This window comes from Kogia breviceps, chromosome 4 (genome assembly GCF_026419965.1).
Source record: "Kogia breviceps isolate mKogBre1 chromosome 4, mKogBre1 haplotype 1, whole genome shotgun sequence".
In the NCBI taxonomy this organism is placed as follows: Eukaryota; Metazoa; Chordata; class Mammalia; order Artiodactyla; family Physeteridae; genus Kogia; species Kogia breviceps.
In genome coordinates, this window is record NC_081313.1 from 168770318 (window position 1) to 168793275 (window position 22958).

At 45.3% G+C, this 22958-nt stretch overlaps 1 protein-coding gene and 1 long non-coding RNA gene across 6 annotated transcripts in view; one reads left to right on the forward strand and one right to left on the reverse strand.

Moving 5' to 3' along the window:
- Nucleotides 1–14374, forward strand: LOC136794098 (uncharacterized). Of its 2 annotated transcripts, none has more exons than XR_010840408.1 (4): nucleotides 1–78; nucleotides 3084–3154; nucleotides 6033–6506; nucleotides 13355–14374. It is a non-coding gene; the product is annotated as an uncharacterized lncRNA (long non-coding RNA). The 2 variants fall into 2 exon arrangements; XR_010840407.1 differs by having other exon boundaries at nucleotides 6033–6220.
- AKAP8 (A-kinase anchoring protein 8) overlaps nucleotides 12353–22958 on the reverse strand; it is a 17227-nt gene continuing 6621 nt past the window's right edge. For all 4 annotated transcript variants that reach the window (XM_059063219.2, XM_067032363.1, XM_067032364.1 and 1 more), the window contains exons 6-14: nucleotides 22791–22920; nucleotides 22494–22540; nucleotides 21323–21356; nucleotides 19305–19392; nucleotides 18096–18237; nucleotides 17633–17726; nucleotides 17061–17191; nucleotides 15554–15649; nucleotides 12353–14073 (exon numbers count right to left, since the gene is read on the reverse strand). In XM_059063219.2, the coding sequence (XP_058919202.1) occupies nucleotides 13591–14073; nucleotides 15554–15649; nucleotides 17061–17191; nucleotides 17633–17726; nucleotides 18096–18237; nucleotides 19305–19392; nucleotides 21323–21356; nucleotides 22494–22540; nucleotides 22791–22920 (1245 nt within the window). In that variant the 3' untranslated portion in view covers nucleotides 12353–13590. The remainder of the gene's footprint in view (nucleotides 14074–15553; nucleotides 15650–17060; nucleotides 17192–17632; nucleotides 17727–18095; nucleotides 18238–19304; nucleotides 19393–21322; nucleotides 21357–22493; nucleotides 22541–22790; nucleotides 22921–22958) is intronic.

A 22958-nucleotide genomic window follows, 5' to 3' on the forward strand; every position in this document is an offset into this window, starting at 1 on the left:
ACCCACTATCGCCGCCCGGCGTGCGCGCCCGAGACCGTGCCCGGCGAGAGCGAGCTCAAGAGAGCTGGCGGCCGGGAGGTGAGTGGAGAAAGCCGGTGTTCGCGGCCAGCGGGGAGATGAGAACCCCCCCCCCTCAGACCAAGGGTGGGGACTGAGGAGAGAGATCTTGCAGACCCGAGGGAGGGGACCACGTCGTCGGACAGAAGGGACACCTCAGGGGGAGGGGACCCCGCAGACCGAGAGGGGAGACACTCAGACCGAGAGGTGTCCCCCCAGACCGAGGGAAGGGACTCCGCAGAACGAGGGTGGGGACCGCGCAGACCGAGTGGGGAGGCACTCAAACCGAGAAAGGGGACCCCGCAGACCAAGAGGGGAGACACCTCAGACTGAGTGAGGGGGTCGACCTACAGACTGAGGGACGGGACCGAGGGAGACTGAAAATTGGGCCTGAGGGAAAAGATCTGAAGGCAGAGGGAGACGTCCACAAATTTAGGAAGGGACTGATGATAGACCCTCAAAGAGAAGGAGGACAGTGAGGAGAGACTCCAAAGACTGATGGCAGAGGCGGAGAAGAGACACTGTCTGAGGGAGGCCGTGCAGAGGGGAGGCTGAAGGTTGTTGAAGAAGGCTGGAGTGGGGGCGGTGCTGGAACATTAAGGGAGAGAGCTGCGATGGGGGCGCTGGTGTGAGGGAAAGGAGGTAAGAGGAGGCTGTTAGCTAGGCTGGGGCGGCATCTTTCTTGGTTGTCTGGCCAGCCACTGGGATCTAAAGACTGGAAGGTGTTGGACTTCGTGCCTAGGGCACTCTCCCCCAGCTGACCTCCTTCTCATCCTTAAGATTCAAACCACAAGCCAGCTCCATAAAACGAAAAGATTAGGCTTAAGTTGCTTACAGTTTAAAATAATCCTGTTAAATTTTTCAAATGGGGAACCATAACTTCCTTTCCCCTTTTGCCCTTATCGTCATTCTTTTAGCATTTTAAGTCCCATCTTTTAAAAATAGCAAGCTCAGCTCTTCTAAAAAGTCTAGGTAATTAAAAAAATTCTTGATGGTCCCTTCTTTCAGAACATATTGATACATTAGGATAGCAGTCAAATAGTTTTGTCTCTATCATGGTTGCTCGCTCTTCACTAAGGGCAATCATAAATTACTGATGGGTCCTGGGCAAACTAAAGATTTACTTTTACCCTTTAATTAATTAATGGCCGCGTTGGGTCCTCGTTGCTGTGCGTGACCTTTCTCTAGTTGCTGAGAGCAGGGGCTGCTCTTCATTGTGGTGCACGGGCTTCTCATTGCGGTGGCTTGTTGCGGAGCACGGGCTCTAGGCACGTGGGCTTCAGTAGTTGTGGCACGCGGGCTCAGTGGTTGTGGCTCCTGGGCTCTAGAGAGCAGGCTCCGTCGGTGTGCTGCACGGGCTTAGTTGCTTCTCGGCATGTGGGATCTTCCTGGACCAGGGATTGAACCCATGTGCCCTGAATTGGCAGGCGGATTCTTAACCGCTGCACCACCAGGGAAGTCCCAAGAAGGTATCCATATAAAGCTGAGCTTACCCACAGTCGTCTTGTTGCATTATCTACTTAATTTATTGTTGTTGCTGAAAATAAATGTTTGGGGAAGCATTTGGAGCTGCCAGTTTGCAAGTCACATAAAATCTTTTGTCACACTTAATTTTTTTTTTTTTTTTTTGCAGTACGCGGGCCTCTCACTGCTGTGGCCTCTCCCGTTGCGGAGCACAGGCTCCGGACGCACAGGCTCAGCGGCCATCGGGCCCAGCCGCTCCGCGGCATGTGGGATCTTCCCGGACCGGGGCACGAACCCGTGTCCCCTGCATCTGCAGGCGGACCCTCAACCACTGCGCCACCAGGGAAGCCCTGTCACACTTCATTTTAGACAACGCCATAATACCTAGTTGATTTACTGGACCCAACCAGAGGGCTTTTGGCTATGGCTAGAAGTCATATCCAACCTGAAGAGAATTTGCAAGCTGTAAAGGCAGTTCCAAAAGCTTTCTCCAAAAATCTTGTAGGACAACAATGTCTCATTCTTTTTATCTTCCATAATGCGTATCCTAACTCCTCACAGACAGCTCAAACTCAGAAAATGTTTATCCAAGGAATTCCCTGGCAGTCCAGTGGTTAGGACTCCAAGTTTTCACTGCCAAAGGCGGGGGTTCAATCCCTGATGGAGGAACTACGATCCCACATGCCACGTGCCATGGCCAAAAAATAAAAACAAAAATAAAGAATGAAACATGAAGTACATAATATATTTCTGACTTGTTTTAAATATATATTATTTATTTTTAATGAAGTACTACATGAAATAATTTAAATTGAACAATACAAAAGAATATAGCAGAAAAAGTGTCCCTCTTCATTCTTCCCCTTCCCCACCAGAGTAATCACTGTTATCACTTTGATGTGTTTAGACCTGTGCTGTCTGATATGATAGCCACATGTGGCTATTGAATGCTTGAAATGTAGCTGGCCCAAGTTGAGATGTGCTTTAAGTGTGTGAAATACACATTGTACTTCAGAGATATAGTACGAAAAACATGTAAACTATCTCACTATTAACTTTTTATATTGATTACATGTTGAAATAATTTTTTATACGTTGAGTTAAATATATTATTAATTTTTTTTTTTTTTTTTTTTTTTTTTTTGTGGTACGCGGGCCTCCCACCGCTGTGGCCTCTCCCGCTGCGGAGCACAGGCCCTGGACACACAGGCTCCGGATGCGCAGGCTCAGCGGCCATGGCCCACGGGCCCAGCCGCTCCGCGGCATGCGGGATCCTCCTGGACCGATCCTCCTGGACCGGGGCACGAACCCAAGTCCCGTGCACCAGCAGGCGGACTGCCAACCACTGCCTGTTTCTTTTTACATTTTTAACATGGCTACTAGAAAATATGAAATTACAGATATGGCTTACAATGTATTTCTGTTGGACAGCACTGGTCTAGACTTTTTAGTCCATGCAGCAGTATATCTACGTATAGAAATAGTTGTGTTATAAAACAAAAGACATCATTCTGTACTTGTTAATTTGTAATATGCTTTTTTCATTTACTGCATCTTGGAAGTCACTCCACATGACTACTTGGAGATCTGCCTAATTGGGAGATAACTTGGAGAGAATATACAGTATTATCTGGTATGGATATATCATAATTTATTTTACCACTCTCCTATTATGTACATTTAATTCATTTCCAGTTTTTCTGTCATAATAACCAGTATTGCAGTGAGCATTCTTCTGCATTTCTCATTTTCTTTTCATACTTGCCAGTGTTTTTACAGGTTAAAAAAATTATATAGTGTTTTCTTGAAAGCAAGGGTAAATTTATATAGAGTGATCAGCTTTGGAAAAGCTGGAGGTGTTTGATTTGCTGTGGCCTGAATCCATGCCCACTTTCCAGTGAGAACTTGCCCATGAAGTTACTATAAATTCTGGAATTTATAGGTAGGTTCTAGAGACAGTGAGTAACCCAAGATCACACATTTACACAGTTTAGAACTCATATCTCCTGACTCCATGAAGACTACCTTCTCTAACCCAGAAATCGACATTTTTTGTTTGTTTGTTTTTTTGGCCTTGCCACTCAGCTTAAGGGATCCTAGTTCCCCAACCAGGGATAGAACCTGCGCCCCCCTCCATGGAAGGGCAGAGTCCCAACAACTGGACCACCAGGGAACTCCCAACAGATTTTGTCTGTAAAGAGCGAGGTAGTCAATATTTAGGTTTTGTGGGCCATACAATCTCTATAACATTGCCAATCTTTGTCGCTCTGTCATTGTAGTACAAAAGCAGCCATAATTAATGTGTAAATGAATGGGTGTGGCTGTGTTCCAATGAAACTTCATGGATACTAAAATCAGAATTTCATGTAAATTTCAGAAGTCACAAAATATTGTTCTTTGGGGTTTTTTTTTTCAACCTTTGAAAACTATGAAAACCATTCTTAGCTGGAAGGCTGTGCAAAAACAGATAGCAGGCCAGATTTGTCCCATAGGTAGTAGTTTGCTGATCCCTGCTCTAGAACCTCAAGTGTAGAGAAATAGAAATTTCTTTACCATTATGCAGAAGTTATTCTGCATACAACTTTTTTTAATTAATAGTTTTGGGGGAGCAGCTTTAGATTTACATTAACATTGAGTAGAAAGTACAGAGTTCCCTTACATCCACTCACTTCCCCCACCTTGCAGAATGTGGTACATTGGTTAGAAATGATGGGCCAATAGTGATACATTATTATTAACTAAAGTCCATAGTTTGCATTAGGGTTCACTTTTCGTGTCGTACATCCTATGGGTTTTGACAAATGTATGACACATGTTGACCATTATGTTTGCCAGTATTTAACTCATAAGCTAGCTAAGAACAAAAATAAGCTTTAGAATAAAGCACTACAATTCTGTCAGCCACAAATAGGTACAAGATGGCTGTAAGGGTCGTTTTGGTTTCTGTTACTTCCTTAACATTTACTTTGCTGTGTTTTTGCTTAGTTTCAAAGTGTTTTACAAGTATCATTCACTATCACACTTAAAATAATGAGAGTACTGGAAGACCTAGTGTGAAGAGCCATACAATTGCAATTTTAGAAAGGCAATGGTTTTTTAAAATAAGTTTCAAAGTGGAAAGAAAATGCAAATGTTGTACATGGGATAAAAGTACTCAAGAAGAAGGAGTCAGGAAATCAAAGAAGGAATGATAGTAGGAGCTCTTATATACTGCTCGGTTGGTTCAATCATTTTAGAATACAGGTTGGCCTTGTCTGGTGAAGTTGAAGCTCTGCACACTCTACGGCCCACTAATTCCAGTCCACGGAAACTCTCAATGACACACTTAAGAAGGTTCAGCATAGCGCTCTTCCTAAGATCCCACCCTGTAAACAACCCAAATGTCCACCTGGTAGAATGAATAGATTGTAGTATAATGAAAATGAACAAATAACAGCCACACACAACAACACAGATGAAACTTACATACATAATGGGAAAACCAAAGAAGCAAGGCATACATGATGATTCCACTTCTATGTTGATTTCTAAAACAAAAATAGACTGAGGTGTTTTTTTTTTTTTTTTTTTTTGTGGTATGCGGGCCTCTCACTGTTGTGGCCTCTCGCGTTGCGGAGCACAGGCTCCAGACGCACAGGCTCAGCGGCCATGGCTCACGGGCTTAGTTGCTCCGCGGCACGTGGGATCTTCCCGGACCAGGGCACGAACCCGTGTCTCCTGCATCGGCAGGCGGATTCTCAACCACTGCGCCACCAGGGAAGCCCTAGACTGAGGTTTTTAGGGAAATAAAACTATACAGTTTCCTGTTGCCTGAGGAGGTCTGAGCCGAGGATCATCATGAAGTCCTCTGTGGAGTTAGGAGGACTGCTGCTTCTGCTTGTTTCTTTTATTTGGATGTGTTCTGGGCAAGAGCCAGTGGAGGTGTGGGGACTATAAAGAAAAACAAGCAGGTAATTACCACTGGTTACTTGAGAGAGTGATCAGGAAGGGATAAGGAGAATGGTGTGGGTGGCCAGTTTCTGAGGTGTAGTGGTATTCTATTTCTTTTTAAAATTTATTTTCCAAATTGAAGACCTGGCATGGCCCTGCTGATTCGTGTGTGTGTGTGTGTGGTAGAAAACACAATGTGAGATCTACCCTCTTAAACTATAAGCACAGTGTTGTACAGCTGGTCTTTTTCATCTTACATGACTGGAAAGTATTCTGCTTCTTGTTTGTTTGTTTTTTTGTGGTATGCTGGTCTCTTACCGCTGCAGCGTCTCCCGTTGCGGTCGGAGCACAGGCTCCGGACGCGCAGGCTCAGCGGCCATGGCTCACGGGCCCAGCCGCTCCACGGCATGTGGGATCCTCCCAGACAGGGGCACAAACCCGTGTCCCCTGCATCGGCAGGAGGACTCTCAACCACTGTGCCACCAGGGAAGCCCTATTCTGCTTCTTGACAGTGCATTTGACTGTGCATTCACTCGACTATATGTTTTATACATATTTGTATTATATTTTAATTTTTTTAGGGATAAAAAAGAATGAATCATATGAACTAGGAAAACTGTGCCTAAGTGAAGAGAACTGAACAGAAAAGGCTAATGATGAAGTTGACATGGACAAACTTCTGACTGTATGGCCAGGAAATGAGCAGCATTGCAAGATACCTTCTACTTTAAGACTGACACAGAAGGCTGGAAATTTGAAAGCTTAGAGGGTAAGCATTGTGGAAAGTGTTCCTGATAAAATTTCGGTCATGAGCCACTAATGGTCCTGGGGATTCAAGGCCTTATGGAATCATCATGGCATCAAAACGAATGACAATGGGTCAAGTGAGGTTGCTCCAGCTGCTAGAAAATTCTCTTCAGCATTTACTGAACAGAAAAGGTTTCTTGCCTTGACAGATCTTCACTATAGCTGAAACCAGGCTATTTTGATGAAGGATGCCTGATAGAATTTATTTCAGCAAGGACTTCATGTGGGAATAACCTGCTCTCATTGGTGTAAGTACAAGTCAGGACTGAAAGCTTACATCTCTTTTACTCCTTTCATCTTCAAGACAAATGGGCTGAATAAGCAGGTTCTTGGAATCTAATACGTTTATAAGAAGAGCATCTGTATCTAGATTTATACTAGTATTGTCTGGTAGCCAGCTTTCAAAAATGGCCCCCATTGATTACCCTTCTTTAATCTCCTCCCTTTGAGTGTGGTCTGGACCTAGTCACTTGTTGATAACAAAGAGATTATGGCAAAAAAAAAAAGATTATGGCAAAAGTGATGGGATGTCACTTTCATGATTAGGTTACAAAAGACTGACTTTCACCCAGCTGGACTCTCTTTTGCCTTCTCAGCTTGCACATTTTGATGAAGCAAGCTGCCATTTAGGAGAGGCCCAAGGAGCGCAACGTAGCTTCTGGTTAATGCCAGCAAGGGACTAAAGCCCTCTATCCAACAGCTGCAAGGAACTTAGTTCTGCCAGCAAACGCAATAACATTGAAAGTAGATCCTTCCATAATCAAGCCTTCAGATGAGACCACAGCCTTAGCCACCACTTTGATTGCAGCCTTGTAATTCCAGCTAAGCCACACATGACTCCCAGAAATTGTGAAATAATAAGTGTGATTTAATTTTAAGACACTAAATTTTGGAGTACATTGTTATGTGACAATAGATAACTAATAACATACACCCTGGGACCAAATATCCCCTTTCCCTAGGGAAGACATATTTCAGCCTTAGTGGGGTTGATGAATAGTGTGGCAAGCAAATTCTTCCTTCTCCCAAAATATCCCCTTTGTTCCTCTGGTTTTGCATTGTTAAACTAGACAAAGTATATTTTAAATACTGGGGAATATTGTGGTCTTAGTTCTTTTGAGACAAACAGTATTGTCATTTAAATTATCTTCCAATGGGGGGGGGAATTAGGAACTTATGTCTCTCTAAGAAGGCTATAGTTTTCCTTATGGGGACTACTGTAGTAAACAATTCACACATTCTGTTACCCTGAAGTTAGTCATTGGCCCTTGGGGGTTACCTCAAGAGAGGAATTCTTTCAAAAATAATTTCATGGCAGCAAATAAGGGAAATTTATGATACACTTGTGAGCTCTCTATCTTCACTCCTATTTAGAGAAATGCTCCCAAGTCTTTGTAGGCATCTAAGAAGCTAAAATCCCCAGGCATTTCCCATGGGACAAGTTGAAGATCTGTCCTGAGTAGGTATCTGTAGGCAAGTTACTGAGCAAAGACTTGATACATGCATCCACAATGCCTACGCCCTGCAGGCACTCAATACTCAATATGTTGACCTGTTACTCATAAAGTTAGATTCCCAAAAGATGTTATGTACTTTATGTTCTTTATTTAAAGAATCTAGCTTAAATGGATTGGCTGGAATTAGAGTATCTACAGGAATGTAGACAAATGGTCTTCCACATAAACTTAAAGGAATTCAGTTAGGAGAATGATTACTAAGGATACTTTAAGTAACTTTTTAAAAAAATGTTGGGAATTCCTGGTGGTCCAGTGGTTAGGGCTTGGCGCTTTCACTGCTGAGGGCCCGGTTCGATCCCTGGTTGGGGAACTAAGATCCCACAAGCCATGTGGCACAACCAAAAAAAGTTACAAGGATGCCAACACTGTAGTGTGAGTTCTAGCCAGAGCGATCAGGCAAGAAAAAGATATAAAGGCATCCATATAGGAAAGGAAGAAGTAAAACAGTATTCATAGATGACATGATCTTATACATGGGAACTACAAAAGAATGGACCAAAAAACCCTTTCAGGGCTATTAAGCAAATTCAGCAAAGTTACAGGATAGAAGACCACACAAAAATCAGTTGTATTTCTATACACTAGCAATGAACAATCCAAAAATGAAATTAAGAAAACAATTCCAGGGAGTTCCCTGGTGGTTCAGTGGTTAGGACTTGGTGCTTTCACTGCTGTGGCCCTGGGTAAAATTTACAGAAAGAAAATTCCATTTACAATTGCATCAAAAGAATACTTACGAATACATTTGACAAAGTAAGTGCAGACGTTATGCACTGAAAACTACAACACTGCTTAAACAAGTTAAAGAATAATTAAATAGTGGAGGGACTTCCCTGGTTGTGGTGCAGTGGCTAAGATTCCACGCTCCCAATGCAGGGGGCCCAGGTTCAATCCCTGGTCGAGGAACTAGATCCCACATGCATGCTGCAACTAAAAGTTTGCATGCCACAACTAAGGAGCCCGCCTGCTGCAACTAAGACCTGGTACGACCAAATTAATTAATTTTTAAAAAAGAAATAGTGGAAAGACATCCATGCTCATGAATTAGAAACCTTAATATTTTAAAAATGGCAGTACTCTCCAAAATGATCTATAGATTCAACATAATTCCTACTAGAATATCAGCTGACTTCTTTGTAGAAAATAAGATAACCCTAAAATTAATATGGAAATTCAAGGGACCCAGAATAACCAAAACAGTCTTGAAAAAGAGGAAGAAAATTGGAACATTCACACTTCCCGATTCCAAATCTTACTATAAATCTGTGTGGTATTGGCATAAGGATAGATATATAGAGCAAAAGAATAGAATTGGGAGTACAGAAATAAACCCATGTAGCTATGGGCAACTGACTTTTGACAAAGGTGCCAAGACCATTCAATGGGGAAAGACTCATCTCTTTGACAAATGGTGCTGAGACAACTGGATAATCACATGGAATAGAATGACGTTCAACCCTTACTTAACACCATATACAAAAATTAACTCAAAATAGACCATAGACCTAAATATAAGGGCTAAAACCATAAAACTCTTAGAAGAAAACGTAGGGGTAAATCTTCACAGCTTTGGATTTGGCAATGATTTCTTACATATGACACCCAAAGTACAAGCAACAGAGGAAAAAAGATAAATTAGGACTGAACCAAAAACAAAATTTTTTTTTGCCTCAAAGGGCACTATGAAGAGAGTGAAAAGACAGCCCACAGAATGGAAAACAACATTTGCAAATCATATCTCTGATAAGTGTTTAGTATCCAGAACATATAAAGAAATCCTACAACTTAACAAGAAGACAGGGACTTCCCTGGTGACGCAGTGTTTAAGAATCAGCCTGCCAGTGCAGGGGACACAGGTTTGAGCCCTGGTCCGGGAAGATCCCACATGCTGCGGAGCAACTAAGCCCATGTGCCACGACTACTGAGCCTGCACTCTAGAACCTGTGAGCCACAACTACTGAGTCCACAAGCTACAACTACTGAAGCCCACGCACCTAGAGCCCATGCTCTGCAACAAGAGAAGCCACCACAATGAGAAGCATGTGCATTGCAACTGAGAGTAGCCCCCGCTTGCCACAACTAGAGAAAGCCCACGTGCAGCAACGAAGACACAACACAGCCAAAAATAATTAATTAATTAATAAAAAAACCCAAACCAAAAAAACCGCAATGAGGGAAGTCCCTGGCAGGCCAGTGGTTAGGACTCCGCGCTTTCAGGGCCATGGGCCCAGGCTCAATCCCTGGATGGAGGAACTAAGATCCCACAAGCTGAGCAACTTTGCCAAAAGAAAAACAAAACAAAACAAAGGAAAAAAACCCCACAATGAGATAGGGATACCACTTCACACCTACTAAGATGGCCAGAGGGCTTCCCTGGTGGCGCAGTGGGCAGGGGACACGGGTTCGTGCCCCGGTCCGGGAAGATCCCACATGCCGCGGAGCGGCTGGGCCCATGAGCCATGGCTGCTGAGCCTGTGCGTCCGGAGCCAGTGCTCCGCAACGGGAGAGGCCACAGCAGTGAGAGGCCCGCGTACTGGAAAAAAAAAAAAAAAAAAAGGCTAGAATCAAACAAGAAGAAGAAAAGGAAAGTAAACGTTGGTAAGGATGTGGAGAAATTGGAACCCTTGCAAATTGCTGATGGGAATGTAAAATGGTGCAGTTGTTGTGGAAGCATTTGGTGGTTCCTCAAAATGTTAAACATAAGAATTACCATATGACCCAATAATTTTACTCCTAGGTAAATACCCAGAATTGAAAATAGGTACTCAGATACTTGTTCACGAATGTGAACAAGTGAACAAGTGAAGCACTATTCATAATAGTCAGAAGGTAGAAACAACTCAAATGTCTATTATTGGATAACTGGATAAATGTAGTAGTATATATATACAATGGAATATTCAGCCATATAAAGGAATGAAGTACTGATATAGGCTACAACATGGAGGAACCTCAAAAACATTATGCTTAGTGAAGAAGCCAGACTGAAAATGTCATGTATAGGTTTCCTTTATATGAAACAACCAGAATTGATAAATCCAGAGACAGAAAGCAGATTAGTGGTTGTCAGGAGACTGGGGAGGAGGAGTGGGAAGTGACTATTGATGGGTAAGGAGTTTCCTTTAAGGGTGAGGGAAATGTCTTGGAACCAGTTATAGGTGATGGTTGCACAACTTTGTGAGTGTACCAAATGCCATGGCATTGTCTGCTTTAAAATGGTTAATGGCCCATTTTGTTACTTGAATTTTACCTCTTAGGAAAAAAAAAACATCCAAAACTGTTGAGCTTAGAAACCACTTTTTCAGTAGTGCAAAGTATTTATTATCTCACTTAATTCTGATAACCAACTCTGTGAGAATGGATAGATTGCCCCCTACCCCACCATATTCATATTCATATTGTCTCCCAAACTGAATTCCTATTTCATATATATATAAAGTATATGCTCAACCACATAGTGTTTTTGGGAGGAGGTACATACCAACTAAACCTCATAGGCCTCACAGTGTCCTTATACAAGATAGAGGAAGTGGCCCAATGCTAAAAGGCTCTTCTACTCTTTTAGTGCTAAAATTCTACTTCAACTCTACTGTGCCTGTCTAACCACTACCGGCTGCACTTCTGGTGAGCAAGGATCACTTTCAGCAGTAGAAGTGATCTCTTTATAGCCCAAAGTCTAAGGGAAGTGGATTTACTAATACTGATTATGTACTCTTGAATGAGCACTTTGCTCATTACATTGTATTGTTTCCCCTTTAGCAACTGTAGTATTTCATAAAAACCCAAAGAAATCACATAGGCCCACCATATTACCGAAAGTTGAAACTAGGTTGCCATTCCTAAGATCTTTTTGCTTGCCAGCAGCAGAGATTGCCAAATTCTCTAAACCTGTTTTTAAATAATAAAGGTGCTCTATGGAAAGTTCATGGCCATTGGTGTCTCATGGACCTGTGTGTTGACCTCAGTAGTCCCACATCTTTAACGCGGGGCCCTAAAAGTTACTTCACGTCCCTCTCAGGTTTCTCCCCTACAGATGGGAAATAACCGATATTAGTTTGCAATGAGGAAGCTTGCAACTTATTCCTGTCATCTCAGGAATATCAGGGCACCCCTTTGTGCAGCCTGAGTAATGACTCCCCATATTGGGGAATGAGGAAGGGCCTAGTTTAACCTAAGTTTAGGAATAAAATGATTCGTGTCATTTCACACGGGGTGGGGGGGTGAGGGTGGTGGTGAAAGAACTTAATAGAAATTCAGATTCAATGGCAAGCCTTGTATTAATTTTACAAGAAAAGCAAGGGAATTCCCTGGTGGTCCAGTGGTTAAAACTCTGCACTTCCACTCCTGAGGGCTTAGGTTCAATCCCTGGTTGGGGAACAGAAATCCTGTGTGGTGTGGCCAAAAAGAAAAAAAAAAAAGCAGTTTCACAGTTTTGTTATCTTTTTTCAGGCTACTGATGGTCAGTGCCACCATTTTGGCCTCAAGAGAACAAGCTTCAAAGGGCATGCATAACCGGTGATTAAGCCACATCTGTGCAGTAAAAGGAACGATGTTTAGAAAAGATTCATAGGCACCAGTTTCTTCTTACTAAGCAGTTTATTTGTTTTTAGTACTAACATTGACTTTTTCATAAATATTCATCTCACATCTCCAATAAGGCTCCTTGAGAGCAGTGCCCATATCTAATTTTTATCATGAATTAGCACCTGGTACACAACAGATGCTCATCAAGTATTCTTCTACCTCTTTCCTAACCATTTCCCACTGGCCAATGCTTCCCCAAATGTGACAGTTCAAAGGTTTATAGGAAAACGGACCCAGCAGTATCATTTCAAAAGGGAGGTATCTTTCAGTTCTTTTGATTATATGAAAGTATAACTGTTGCTTACTACCCTTTAACACATGCTGGCTTTTCTTTCTTACAGAAACTTCCAAAGCAACAGTATTATCTAAAATAAAATGTTTATTCATTTTCCACGGATAGTATCTATGTATAGCAATTTATACTGGTTTTCCATTCATGAGACATCTAATTTTCTTTTAAAATATATTTAAGTAGAAGTAACTCAATTTAAAGAAAAACAAAACCGAAAAACCCTGAAGTAATGCAGAGGTGGAACACAAATGAGGTAAAACATTGTAAAGGTGGTCACCAAGGCCTAAAGATTGGGAAACAATGCCCTAGGCAAAGTGTTCCCATTCTTGAGGGGTAAGCAGGTATGCTTCCAATGGTGTAGGTGTGTCAGATTTCATCAGGCCTTTGAGAGTTCACTGATGTGACAGGATCAACATCACATGTTAACAAGATTCTGCTATATCTTGTGAAGGAGGACCACATACCATACAGTGTACCACAAAAGCAGAGATCAAAAACTGAAGCCAAAGCAAATCCTTGAAACTTAAAAAAAAAAAAATCCTTATAAAGCAAGATATATCCTAGTATTGAACTGCTCCCAGACCAAAAAAATAATAAGGGGCGGGGGGTGGTGGTTGTGGTGGTGCATTCAGCCACTGGCTGTATTTAATAAGCAAAGTGTCACCAAAATCTACTTATCCAACTTCTGTTATTCCAACTACAGTGTAAAGAGAGATGATGTCTCAGCCGCTTGTGGGAATGTACAACTTCTGCAGCCTTCAAACCAAGGCAGAAAGCCACGCAACTCTTAAGCCTGTGAGGTACACTTTTCTGAAGGAAATGGCTGGGTCTCTTCACCAAAATAGTATTCCAGCATCATATACCCTAGTATTGCTTATAAACCAAAGAAGAAAGAACAATGCATTATATAACACATCCCCTGAAACAGGGAAAGGAGGATCATTCTGTGGGAATAGCATCTTTGGACTCTGCATCAGTTTGTTGCACTTCGGCTTCTGCAGCAGCTTGGACAGGAGCAGTGACTGTCAAGGTGCTTTCCGACACTGCTGCCAGGGTTTCCACTTCACCTCCAGCCTCAGCAGCTTCACCTCCAGCCTCAGCAGCTTCACCTCCAGCCTCTGCTTCAGTGTTGCCCTTCTCAGGTGCCATTCCACAGGGTGCCTCCGCTTCCAGCAGCTCTCCAGGGTGGGGACCACTAGTGGTCTCAGCTGTGTCCGTAGAGCCTTCCCCTTCCGCCAGCATTTCACTACTTTCCGGAGTAGGTGCTCCTTCCCCATCTACTGCCCTCACTGCTGCCGTAATCACCTCAGCTAAGACCTCGGCAGCTACCTCCTCCGGTGTCTCTTCCTTATCCTCACCTCCTAAATTGTCATCTCCTTCTATTTCTGGATCAACGGCTTCACTGGTGAAAGGATCTTCACCCTGGCCAAGAAGAGGAAACACAGGTTAGTGCAGTCTAAAGAACTGTCCAAATGAGAGACTGAGGCTCAGGTTGCTGGGAGTTTATCTTTTTATAATGGGCAGAGTCAACAAGAGAAACCTTTTATATCACACCAGGTGAGTCAACCCTACAGCCGCTCAAGGGCCTACAGACTCAGAAAAGACATCTTAGAAAAGCTTCACCTGTACTATTTTGCACTTATTATTCAAGCATGTAATGGTGAGGAAAGGTTTAAAAAGACCTAGGTTTTCTTAACTCAATTAAAGAATAAAAAAAGCCTCATTTTAACAGGAAGTTAAGGCTCTTTCTTAAGTTTCTATAAAGTACTCAGGCCAGGCATGAAGGCTATCCCCGTTTTACAGAGGATATGAGACTTAAAGATCGTAACTTGCCAGGTCACACAGCTATTAAACATCAGTCAGGATTCAATCCAAGTGTGCCTCTCTCAGAAGCTGAATTTCTCATGAGCATATGCTAAAACTATGTCTAGTTTAGAAAAAGTAAGCTAAACATTATCACTAGCAGATTAGAAAACGTGTTTTAAAATAACACTGTTTAGAGAGTTCCCCCGATGGCCTAGTGGTTAGGATTCTGGGCTTTCACTGCCATGGCCCGGGTTCAATACCTGGTTGGGGAACTGAGATCCTGCAAGGCACAAGGTGGGACCCAAAACAAAAACAAAGACACTTATTTAGAAGCCTGAGTCTACAGCTGACTCCAGGAACTTTAAGTCTGTTTAGGCCACAAAGTAAACACTCATCAGTTACGGTTCTTAAACCAGTTACTTAGATTCTATCCCTTTATGGTTGAAATGAACTGTCAAACACTGAAGCAGTTAATAACTGAGAGGAGGGCAAACACATCCTAGTCAGGTTATGCTGAATCTTAACTCCCAGCCCCAAACGCTGAAGTCATGGGGCTGAGCACTTAGCAAAATGTGCTTCCCAAGGAGGAACCAGAGACTCTTCCAACCAGACTCCTCTCGTACCCTCTTGGGGATTTTTTTATTACTCTGCTCCTGTTACTCCGTAGTATGCCACCACTGGCTCTTCCCTCCCCCTCGTTCCCCATCTCATTGCTGGTTGTCTCTGCCCACAAAACCTTGTTTTAGCTTCTACCTGGACAATTATCATTTACTTTGGTTTGTTATTTTGTTTTGAAGCATCTCACCAGCGTTTTGCTTGGTATTTTATGGATAGTCAGGGTTTCTCATGGTGAGAGTCAGCACCATCGCACAGATTAATCAAGTAGGACCAAATTCCAGAGTTCCCAGGCAAGCAGTGGTTCTCAGGAAATACGCAGTTGTGGAATCCCAAGCCCAATACATTCCAACATCTCTCAATTCTTCAATAGACTCAGAAATGCCAAATACTGCACTCTGGATATAAGTCCAAACCCACAGAGTTAGTTCATCCTCCGTCTCAAAAGCTCTTCCCATCTACTGGACTCCTAAGCACAAACCTTGAGGTATTTTTCCAGCATCTTCACAATATGTCTGTTGTTCAAAACACTCTTAGCCACATGGAGACTTGTTTTCTTGAACTGTTCAGCAGCCAACTACAAAGGGAATCAAACATGGGCTTTTAAAAATGGCATGCAGAGAGGAGCATCAGAACAAATCAGCCTGGTTACACTGAGCTGCTCTGAGATTAGTCCTATGCAGAGAGACAACTAACATCTTTCTTCACTAATGTAAGTCTCCAAATGCTAGGCTCCAATAATGAAAGGAAGAAGGCACTGGAGAGGCACCGGAACTGAGATTATGAAATAGTGCAGAAAAGTCTGATAATCTCAAAAGACAAAAAAGCACAGGCACACGAATGATATACACAGTGTGCACAAGCAAGGATGAAATAAGAACATTTACAGATCAGAAGCTATGTGGACTCAGTAGGGGAAAAGGGCAAGCTTTTTCTTTTCAGTTTGAGTTTTATTGACTTTACAAGTAAATTCTAGAGCAAAAGTCTGAATGCTGCAACCATTTAACTGTTCTAGAGCTTGACACATTAATACGATAATCCCATATTTGTACAGTGGTTTTTGGCTTATCTTTTTTTTTTTTTTTTTTTTTTTTTTTTTTTTTTTTGCGGTATGTGGGCCTCTCACTGTTGTGGCCTCTCCCGTTGCGGAGCACAGGCTCCGGACGCGCAGGCTCAGCGGCCATGGCTCACGGGCCCAGCCGCTCCGCGGCATGTGGGATCTTCCCGGACCGGGACACGAACCCGTGTCCCCCGCATCGGCAGGCGGACTCCCAACCACTGTGCCACCAGGGAAGCCCTGGCTTATCTTTAATAATACCAGGAGATGGGTGGGCAGGTAGCTCCAATTTGGTAGTCAGGTAAACCAACGATAGATAGAGATGCTCAACCAGGGCTTGGCGAGATACAGCCCACAGACCAAATGTGGCCACACCCATTCCTTTACTTATGGCCTGTGGCTGCTTTTGCCCATCAGCAGCAGACTTGAGGCGTTAGGCAGGCGTTAGGCAGAGACCTGATGGCTTGCAAAGCTGAAAATATTTACAATTTGACCCTTTATTAAAAAAAAAAAATTGCCAACACCTTGAGCTAAACATTTAGCCTCAGGCCCCATCAGCTAGTAAGGATCAAACCGGTCCTTAGTCCTGGGTCCCCTAGGCCACTCTGCTCTGAGTGGCCCTCAAGCCTCAGCTTATAAGAAATCCAGTTTTTCAGCAACTGGGGAATTTACCCGTGTGGTTTACAGAGAACATTCTCAACCCAGGAGAACTGCAGCTACTGGATTTAGTCAATCTTAAGCAACACATTTTTCTCACACTTTAATAGAAACTGGGGTGCATTTTACAACCACTTGATGAAATGCTGGACTTGATGGTATATGGCAAAAGCCCCTAAAGATGTTAGCTTCCCCACAGGAGAGAGAAAGTTCGGAACCCCTCCCACTGACAGCCAGGACTGCCTGCCCCACCCAGCATCAGGGGGGCACTCACCCGGCGGTTGTGATTGTGGTCGACAGAGTGCAGGTGCCGCTGGAGGAGCTGGGGCTGCGCAGGGATCAGCATGTCACAAGCCAGGCAGTGAGCAGCCTCTATTTTCTTGAAGAAGTGCTCCTGGCCAATCCCTGTTGACAAAACCCAAGTCTTGTGGGATTTGGGACAGCATGCAAGTGATGCTTTCTTCCCACTTACTCCCCATCAAGGCCCCCATTTTCTCCCTGTAGACCCTCGCTAAGGATTCAGTTAGGACAGAATCTGAGACAGGCATCACCTGCCCTCCAGAAGGAGTACGGAGACAGACAAATGACCTCTACACCTGGCAACTTTATACTTAACTTTTCTCATTCTTCTGGTCCTTTCTCTTCATACAAAGGAGAAAAAAACATCAGAGTGCTTAATGTCACTCCAATAAGCTGCCTGTAGAGGTGTCATCTACATTAGACCACACTTGAAGGCTTCTTTCCCCTGCTAAGTGCCCCTCCCACTTGTCTTCACGTCACATTCTCAACCACCCCAAGCTGGGCTCTGTGATTTGGAAGAGCACACACCCCAGGATCACAACTCACCTTTGAAAGGATCTGGTTTTGGTTTTGTGCTTTCCTTTTCCATCAATTCCTGACGCCGCTTCTCAATTTTCTTATTCCTGTTTACAATGTATTCCTAGAGAGGTTGTGAGATGGCACCAAATGAAATGAGGAGAGGGTGACACATGTGGGTATTTTTCAACTGCACCAGAGGCAGCCCCCCAAGGGTGACTGCCAAGCCCATGGGGGGCAGTGACAGCCTTATCTCAGCTGCTCCAAGGAAGGGAAGACAGCTATCAGAGCAGGTCCATGGGCAGAATTCGTGGGAACTACAAGGACGGGAGCTCTCAGTTGTCCCTCTGACTTGGGGACTTGTACACTGTTATTCTGGAAAAAGAAATCTTGACCAAGTTTAGGCCTCTTCTTTCCCTTCCCTTCTCTGTGAGGGATCTGACACTTGCAGGATTACTGGGAAATGCCATGATGAAGGCCAAGCGTGATTTACCTGGAGGAACTCCACCGTCTTGTCGGGCAATTTGGTACTTATAAACCGCAGTGTCTCTTTGTGAAATTTGCTTTGCAGATGCTTCTGGATTTCTTCATCTTCGAAGCTACGAAACTTGCACACGGAACAGGCAAACTGAATCCTGGAGAAGGCAGACAAAAAGCAGTGATGCACAGATAACCAACTTATCTCTGCTTAGAATTGAAATGGAAACGGGAAAGCAATTTCTGAATTAAGTCTTCTGACTTGTCACAGGGTGTCAGAGTAGCAGTTACCCCAAGTCTCCCCACCTTAAAAATGAGAGTACAACCTTGCAGGTATTTCAGGAAAATGATTCACGCAGCACTTTACTACCTTACCACTCTTTTTGGTCCAAAGGCTCACAAGAGAACAGCCAAAGGTGGAGACTTCTCAGCACTGTGAACTCCCTAAGTCTCCAGCCCACTGCTCTGGGGGCCTAGTACCTAACTTCATAGCTTCTCAGATGTTTCCTTCTGCAGCCACTCAGAAGATACAAGGCAACCCCATTTAACACAACAGAGGAACTCCCAAAGACCTCACCCAATTCAAAACTCACATAACCTAAGATCAATTCTCCAGCGGGACTCAACGTAAAGACATCACAATCAAGTTCTATGAATGAAAACTGAGGTTTCTTGTGTGCTTTCAAAATCTCACCAAATGCATGCATGCCGTACGGCAAGGGGAGAGCACGCTACAGACCCCCAAACCCCCACAGTGGGGTGCTGCTTCCCTCAGCTCTGCTCCATTTGGGGTGTAATAGCACAGGCCCTGGGGCACTCAGGAGTCCTCCTCTGCCAACTCAGAGATCTGCTGGCCCCCAATGCCTGCCTTCTGATCTCTGGACAAGTGCCACAGGACACTCTTGCCTTTGCAGAGACCCACGAGAGAGGAGTGAAGAGGGAAATCTCCCAGGCCCTGTGTGCAGGACTATCCGGAAGCTACCAAGGAAATACAGGGTTCCTGCTTCCCGGCTGCATCTTTACCTCCCCCATGACAAGTTCTCCAAGTTTCTTCGAGGATCTTCAGTTACTAGGGCAGTTTTGTCTCCATCGACCTGACTAGGATTTCGTGACATACACCTGGAGCTAGAAGATCAAACCAGGCCCCCCTGCGCTGTGCAGTGATGACAGATGAGCTCAGGGGAGTCTTGACAGTGCTCACCTCCCACCTCGCCTGCCTCCTCACCTGTCAGCTGCTCGGTCTCTCATCCTGTCTCTCCTTCTTTGCTTCTCCCTCCTCTTCTTCACTTCATCCTCCTCATCGTCCTTCTCTCCTGAAACAGAAAAGTCCCTTCGAGACACTGAGGAGCTTGCAGAGGAGCTGAGCACCAGGGCCTTGATGGGGGCCACAGTTCGGCCACCAAATCCCATGCCCTGCCACGGCCTCCACACGTGGCGGGGGCAGGACACCCTGAGGTACCGAAGGGCTGTCAAAGGCTCCCAACAGGGGCGGCTTTTGATGAGAACCCTCAGTAGTTCCCAGGGGAGTCACCTCACTCCCCCCATGGTCTGATAAGGCTGGCATGGGCCAGGGACACGGCCCGCCCATCCCACTCACACCATGGCCCACCTGCTCTCTCAGTCCTTCCCTATCTCGCTTTTCTAATCCAGCACCCTACGACTGGGTCTTCTCCCAATGTTACTTAAGGAGAGAGAGAAGCAATTCTTCCCAGATAAAGAGGCAGCAGCTGGAGGGCCTCAGAAAATAAAGCAAGCCACTCTACTGCCCTCCGTCCCACCTCTAGGTGGACCATGACAACTGTGCCATTGGCCTCCTCTGAACTAGGGCCTCAGCAGGTCTGACAATCCCTGGTGGCCCAAACTCTATCTTCCGCTCACAAAAACCGTCAATCTAGGGCTTTCCCAAGAATATGTGGGAAGCAATCCCAGAAATAAAAATGGGAAGAGACCAACTGGTCCTCCGTCCATCCCGTGGGGCCAGTGTGGGAGCTCCTCTGAGAGCTGTGCAGCCCAGAGTCCCAGCATGAGGTGAGGCCAGGCCAGGTCACCGCGGCTCAGGGCCAGGGCCAAACACTGAAAAAAGGTTGGATAAGCATCTGAACTGTAACCCCTACCCCTGATGCCAGTCACGAGACTGTCCCACGAAGATGGCGACCGGCGTGCGCTGCTCAGAAGCCTCTCAAAAGGGCGTGTGGGATTTTTGGCAAGAGATCACTGCCTGAAACTATTACTGCTGTTTAATAGCAAAGTCATCCCGGGTAGGTAGCAGGACCTGCGCGCAATAAACACGTCACCTTTGCTTTAGCATTTACCCCGCTGCATGAGCTGCAAAATGCTGTGTGGTGCCATTCTATAAACGTAACTGCCTCAATAAACAGGGCAGGAGGACCTGAGAGGGTTGGCTAAACCTGACCATATAAGAGAAGGAGCGTCTAAGCCAGGGGCCTTCAGAATTTATGGCAGCAGAGTCACACAGGAGCCAGCCTGTGACTCTTAGGGGAAACCAGCTATGGACAGACCCACGGGAACAGGAAAAGAAACAAGTGGCTGCTTCTCCACGTCCCCCTGAAGGGCTTAACACTGCTCTGTTCTTGTTGCTTATTTTGGTCTCTTCGGTTTCCCTCACTCGAACTGGTGAGACCTGCTGAGAAGTGACTGCCTCTGGAGGATCTGCGCCTGAGTGTGCCCGACAGTCCCCCACCCCTTCCCGAGCTCCCCACCCAGGCAGGTGTCTGAACTCTGCCCCATGCCGTGCCAGTGTCCCCACCACAGAGGCTGAGAGCATGGCCCTGGCCTGGCAAGCAAGGGAACTGTGGACAGAATGAAGCCCGGGAGAAAACAGTACAGGGACCTGCATTGGCCAAGGGGGGAGCAGAGATGACAAGCTGGAGAGTGCCTTTTCTTTTCTGTCTTTCATTTCTGAGACTCTCCCTTCCCTACCACTGTGAGCTATTGCAGACACCCAGAGATGAGGTTCCCCCTGCCTCTGCCGCCTGCACTGAGTGAGGCAAACAGACCTGTTTCCAGCAAGTGTTGCTCCAAACACCAAGGCAAAGCCTCAGGGTGACTGGCATGGCCAAGGCCCACCTTGCAGCCATGGCCCCTCTTCTGCCCTGAGCCGCAAGCCCCTCCACCCAGGCCCTGGGCTTGCTCAGAAACCCAGCCTGCCTGGGCATCAGGCGGTGAGTGCAAGGTAGCTGGGCAGACACAGGAAAGCTCAAAGGGATGCTGGGTGATGCCTACCTCTCTGCCTCCCGGAGTCGAAGAATTCGTCCTCCTAAAAAGGCACAAAGTCAGACGGTGAGGTGGAATTTCTAGAACTCTCCACAACCAGCCCAGCACCCTGCCCCCACTTGGTGGTCGCTGTGCCACCAGGAACAGGCCCAAAATGTGTCAGGACAAGTCCCAGGGCCATGGGATGGAGCCTGAGTGTCCTCTCACTAGTCCTGGTTGCCTTCTGAGATTCTGTGATGATGACTAACTTGCTTTTTTATTAAAGACACAGTCCAGCTTCTACCTCTGGCAAGTGCACAGTTCTGCACATGGGAAGACCAAGAGCCCATCCATCAACTGTGTCAGGCGACCTCAATTTGTAGGAAGCTAGTTCCTGCACCCTTTAATGAAAATGGGCTTTATGAAGTTTCCCAGCTACCTGTTTACATTGTAACAAGCCAGGTATAGATAAAAACGACTCACCTAACTGAAAATTGAAACTGAGGCCATTCCTTAGACACTAAGCTAAAGATTAAATTAGCAATCAGCATATATGCAGAGATTTTCAGACTCAAGATCTAAGCAACCTGGACATGGAGCAAGCAAGACCCTCAGAAAAGTTGAGAATTCACTGTATCCTGCTCCTTCCTCCCCTTCCCCAAACTGGTCTGACCATCAGAAGCACCCGGATGAAGGCTTCATACACGCAGATTTCCAGGCCCTACCCCAGACCTGGATCAGAAGTTGCAGGAGGCGGCGAAGGCTTGCTCCCCAGGTGTTTGAGCACGGTCCTGGCTAAGAGCCAGCCTTCCACACCCGTCTCCCATGACTGGTTTTGAGAGCTGAATGACAAGGATGCAGCTCAGCACCAGCACAGAGCTGGCAGCAAATGAGTCTTCGGTGCTCGTTTGAAAGCCTCAGCCTACACCGCCGCTGCAGTTCCACGTGTATAGCTAGGCACATCACTGCGAGGACACAGGTATGGTTGGGGAGAGGGCTGGGAAGGTCTTCAAAAGAAGGATTGTTGCAAGTGGAAAACTCTTAGAAACCTAGCTGCAAACCTGATTATTAAATATACTCGTGAGGCAGAGTTGAATCTACCACAGCAGCTGTTTCTGCCTCTTTGTAAGGAAGACACTAAAGTAAGGAAAAAAATCTCACACTAGAGACACTGGAGGTTGATCAGTAAAGGCAAACTTACACCCCTGAATTCTTCATCTCCTGACCGGAAGTCACCAGCTCCATCATCTACCAAACACAAAGGAATAGGTAAAGTCAGCACCTGGGCAGCTGGCCCCCTCCCTGTTTTCACTTCCCAAACTCCCTGTCCAGAGTAACTGCGCTTGTCCTGACTACAGTGGGGATTGTGAGAGTGTGTGAGGTGACACACACCGCCCTTGAGTTCCTGTGTGTCCCCTGTCCAGACAGGCAGGCAGAACAGCAAGCATGCAACTGACTCATCTTATACACAGCTGGGCCTACTGGCCCCAGGGCATACCGTTTTCAGAAAAATCTCCTTCACTGTCAGCCCGGGCTTGTTTGGTATCTGGCTCATCGTAAATCTGCAACTGCTTCCGTTTCCTGCCCAAGCTATCTGGGCCGCAGCGATCAAACTCTCTCCGCCTAGGCTACAAACAAAAGCATATTCCAATGCGTTGCTTACTCG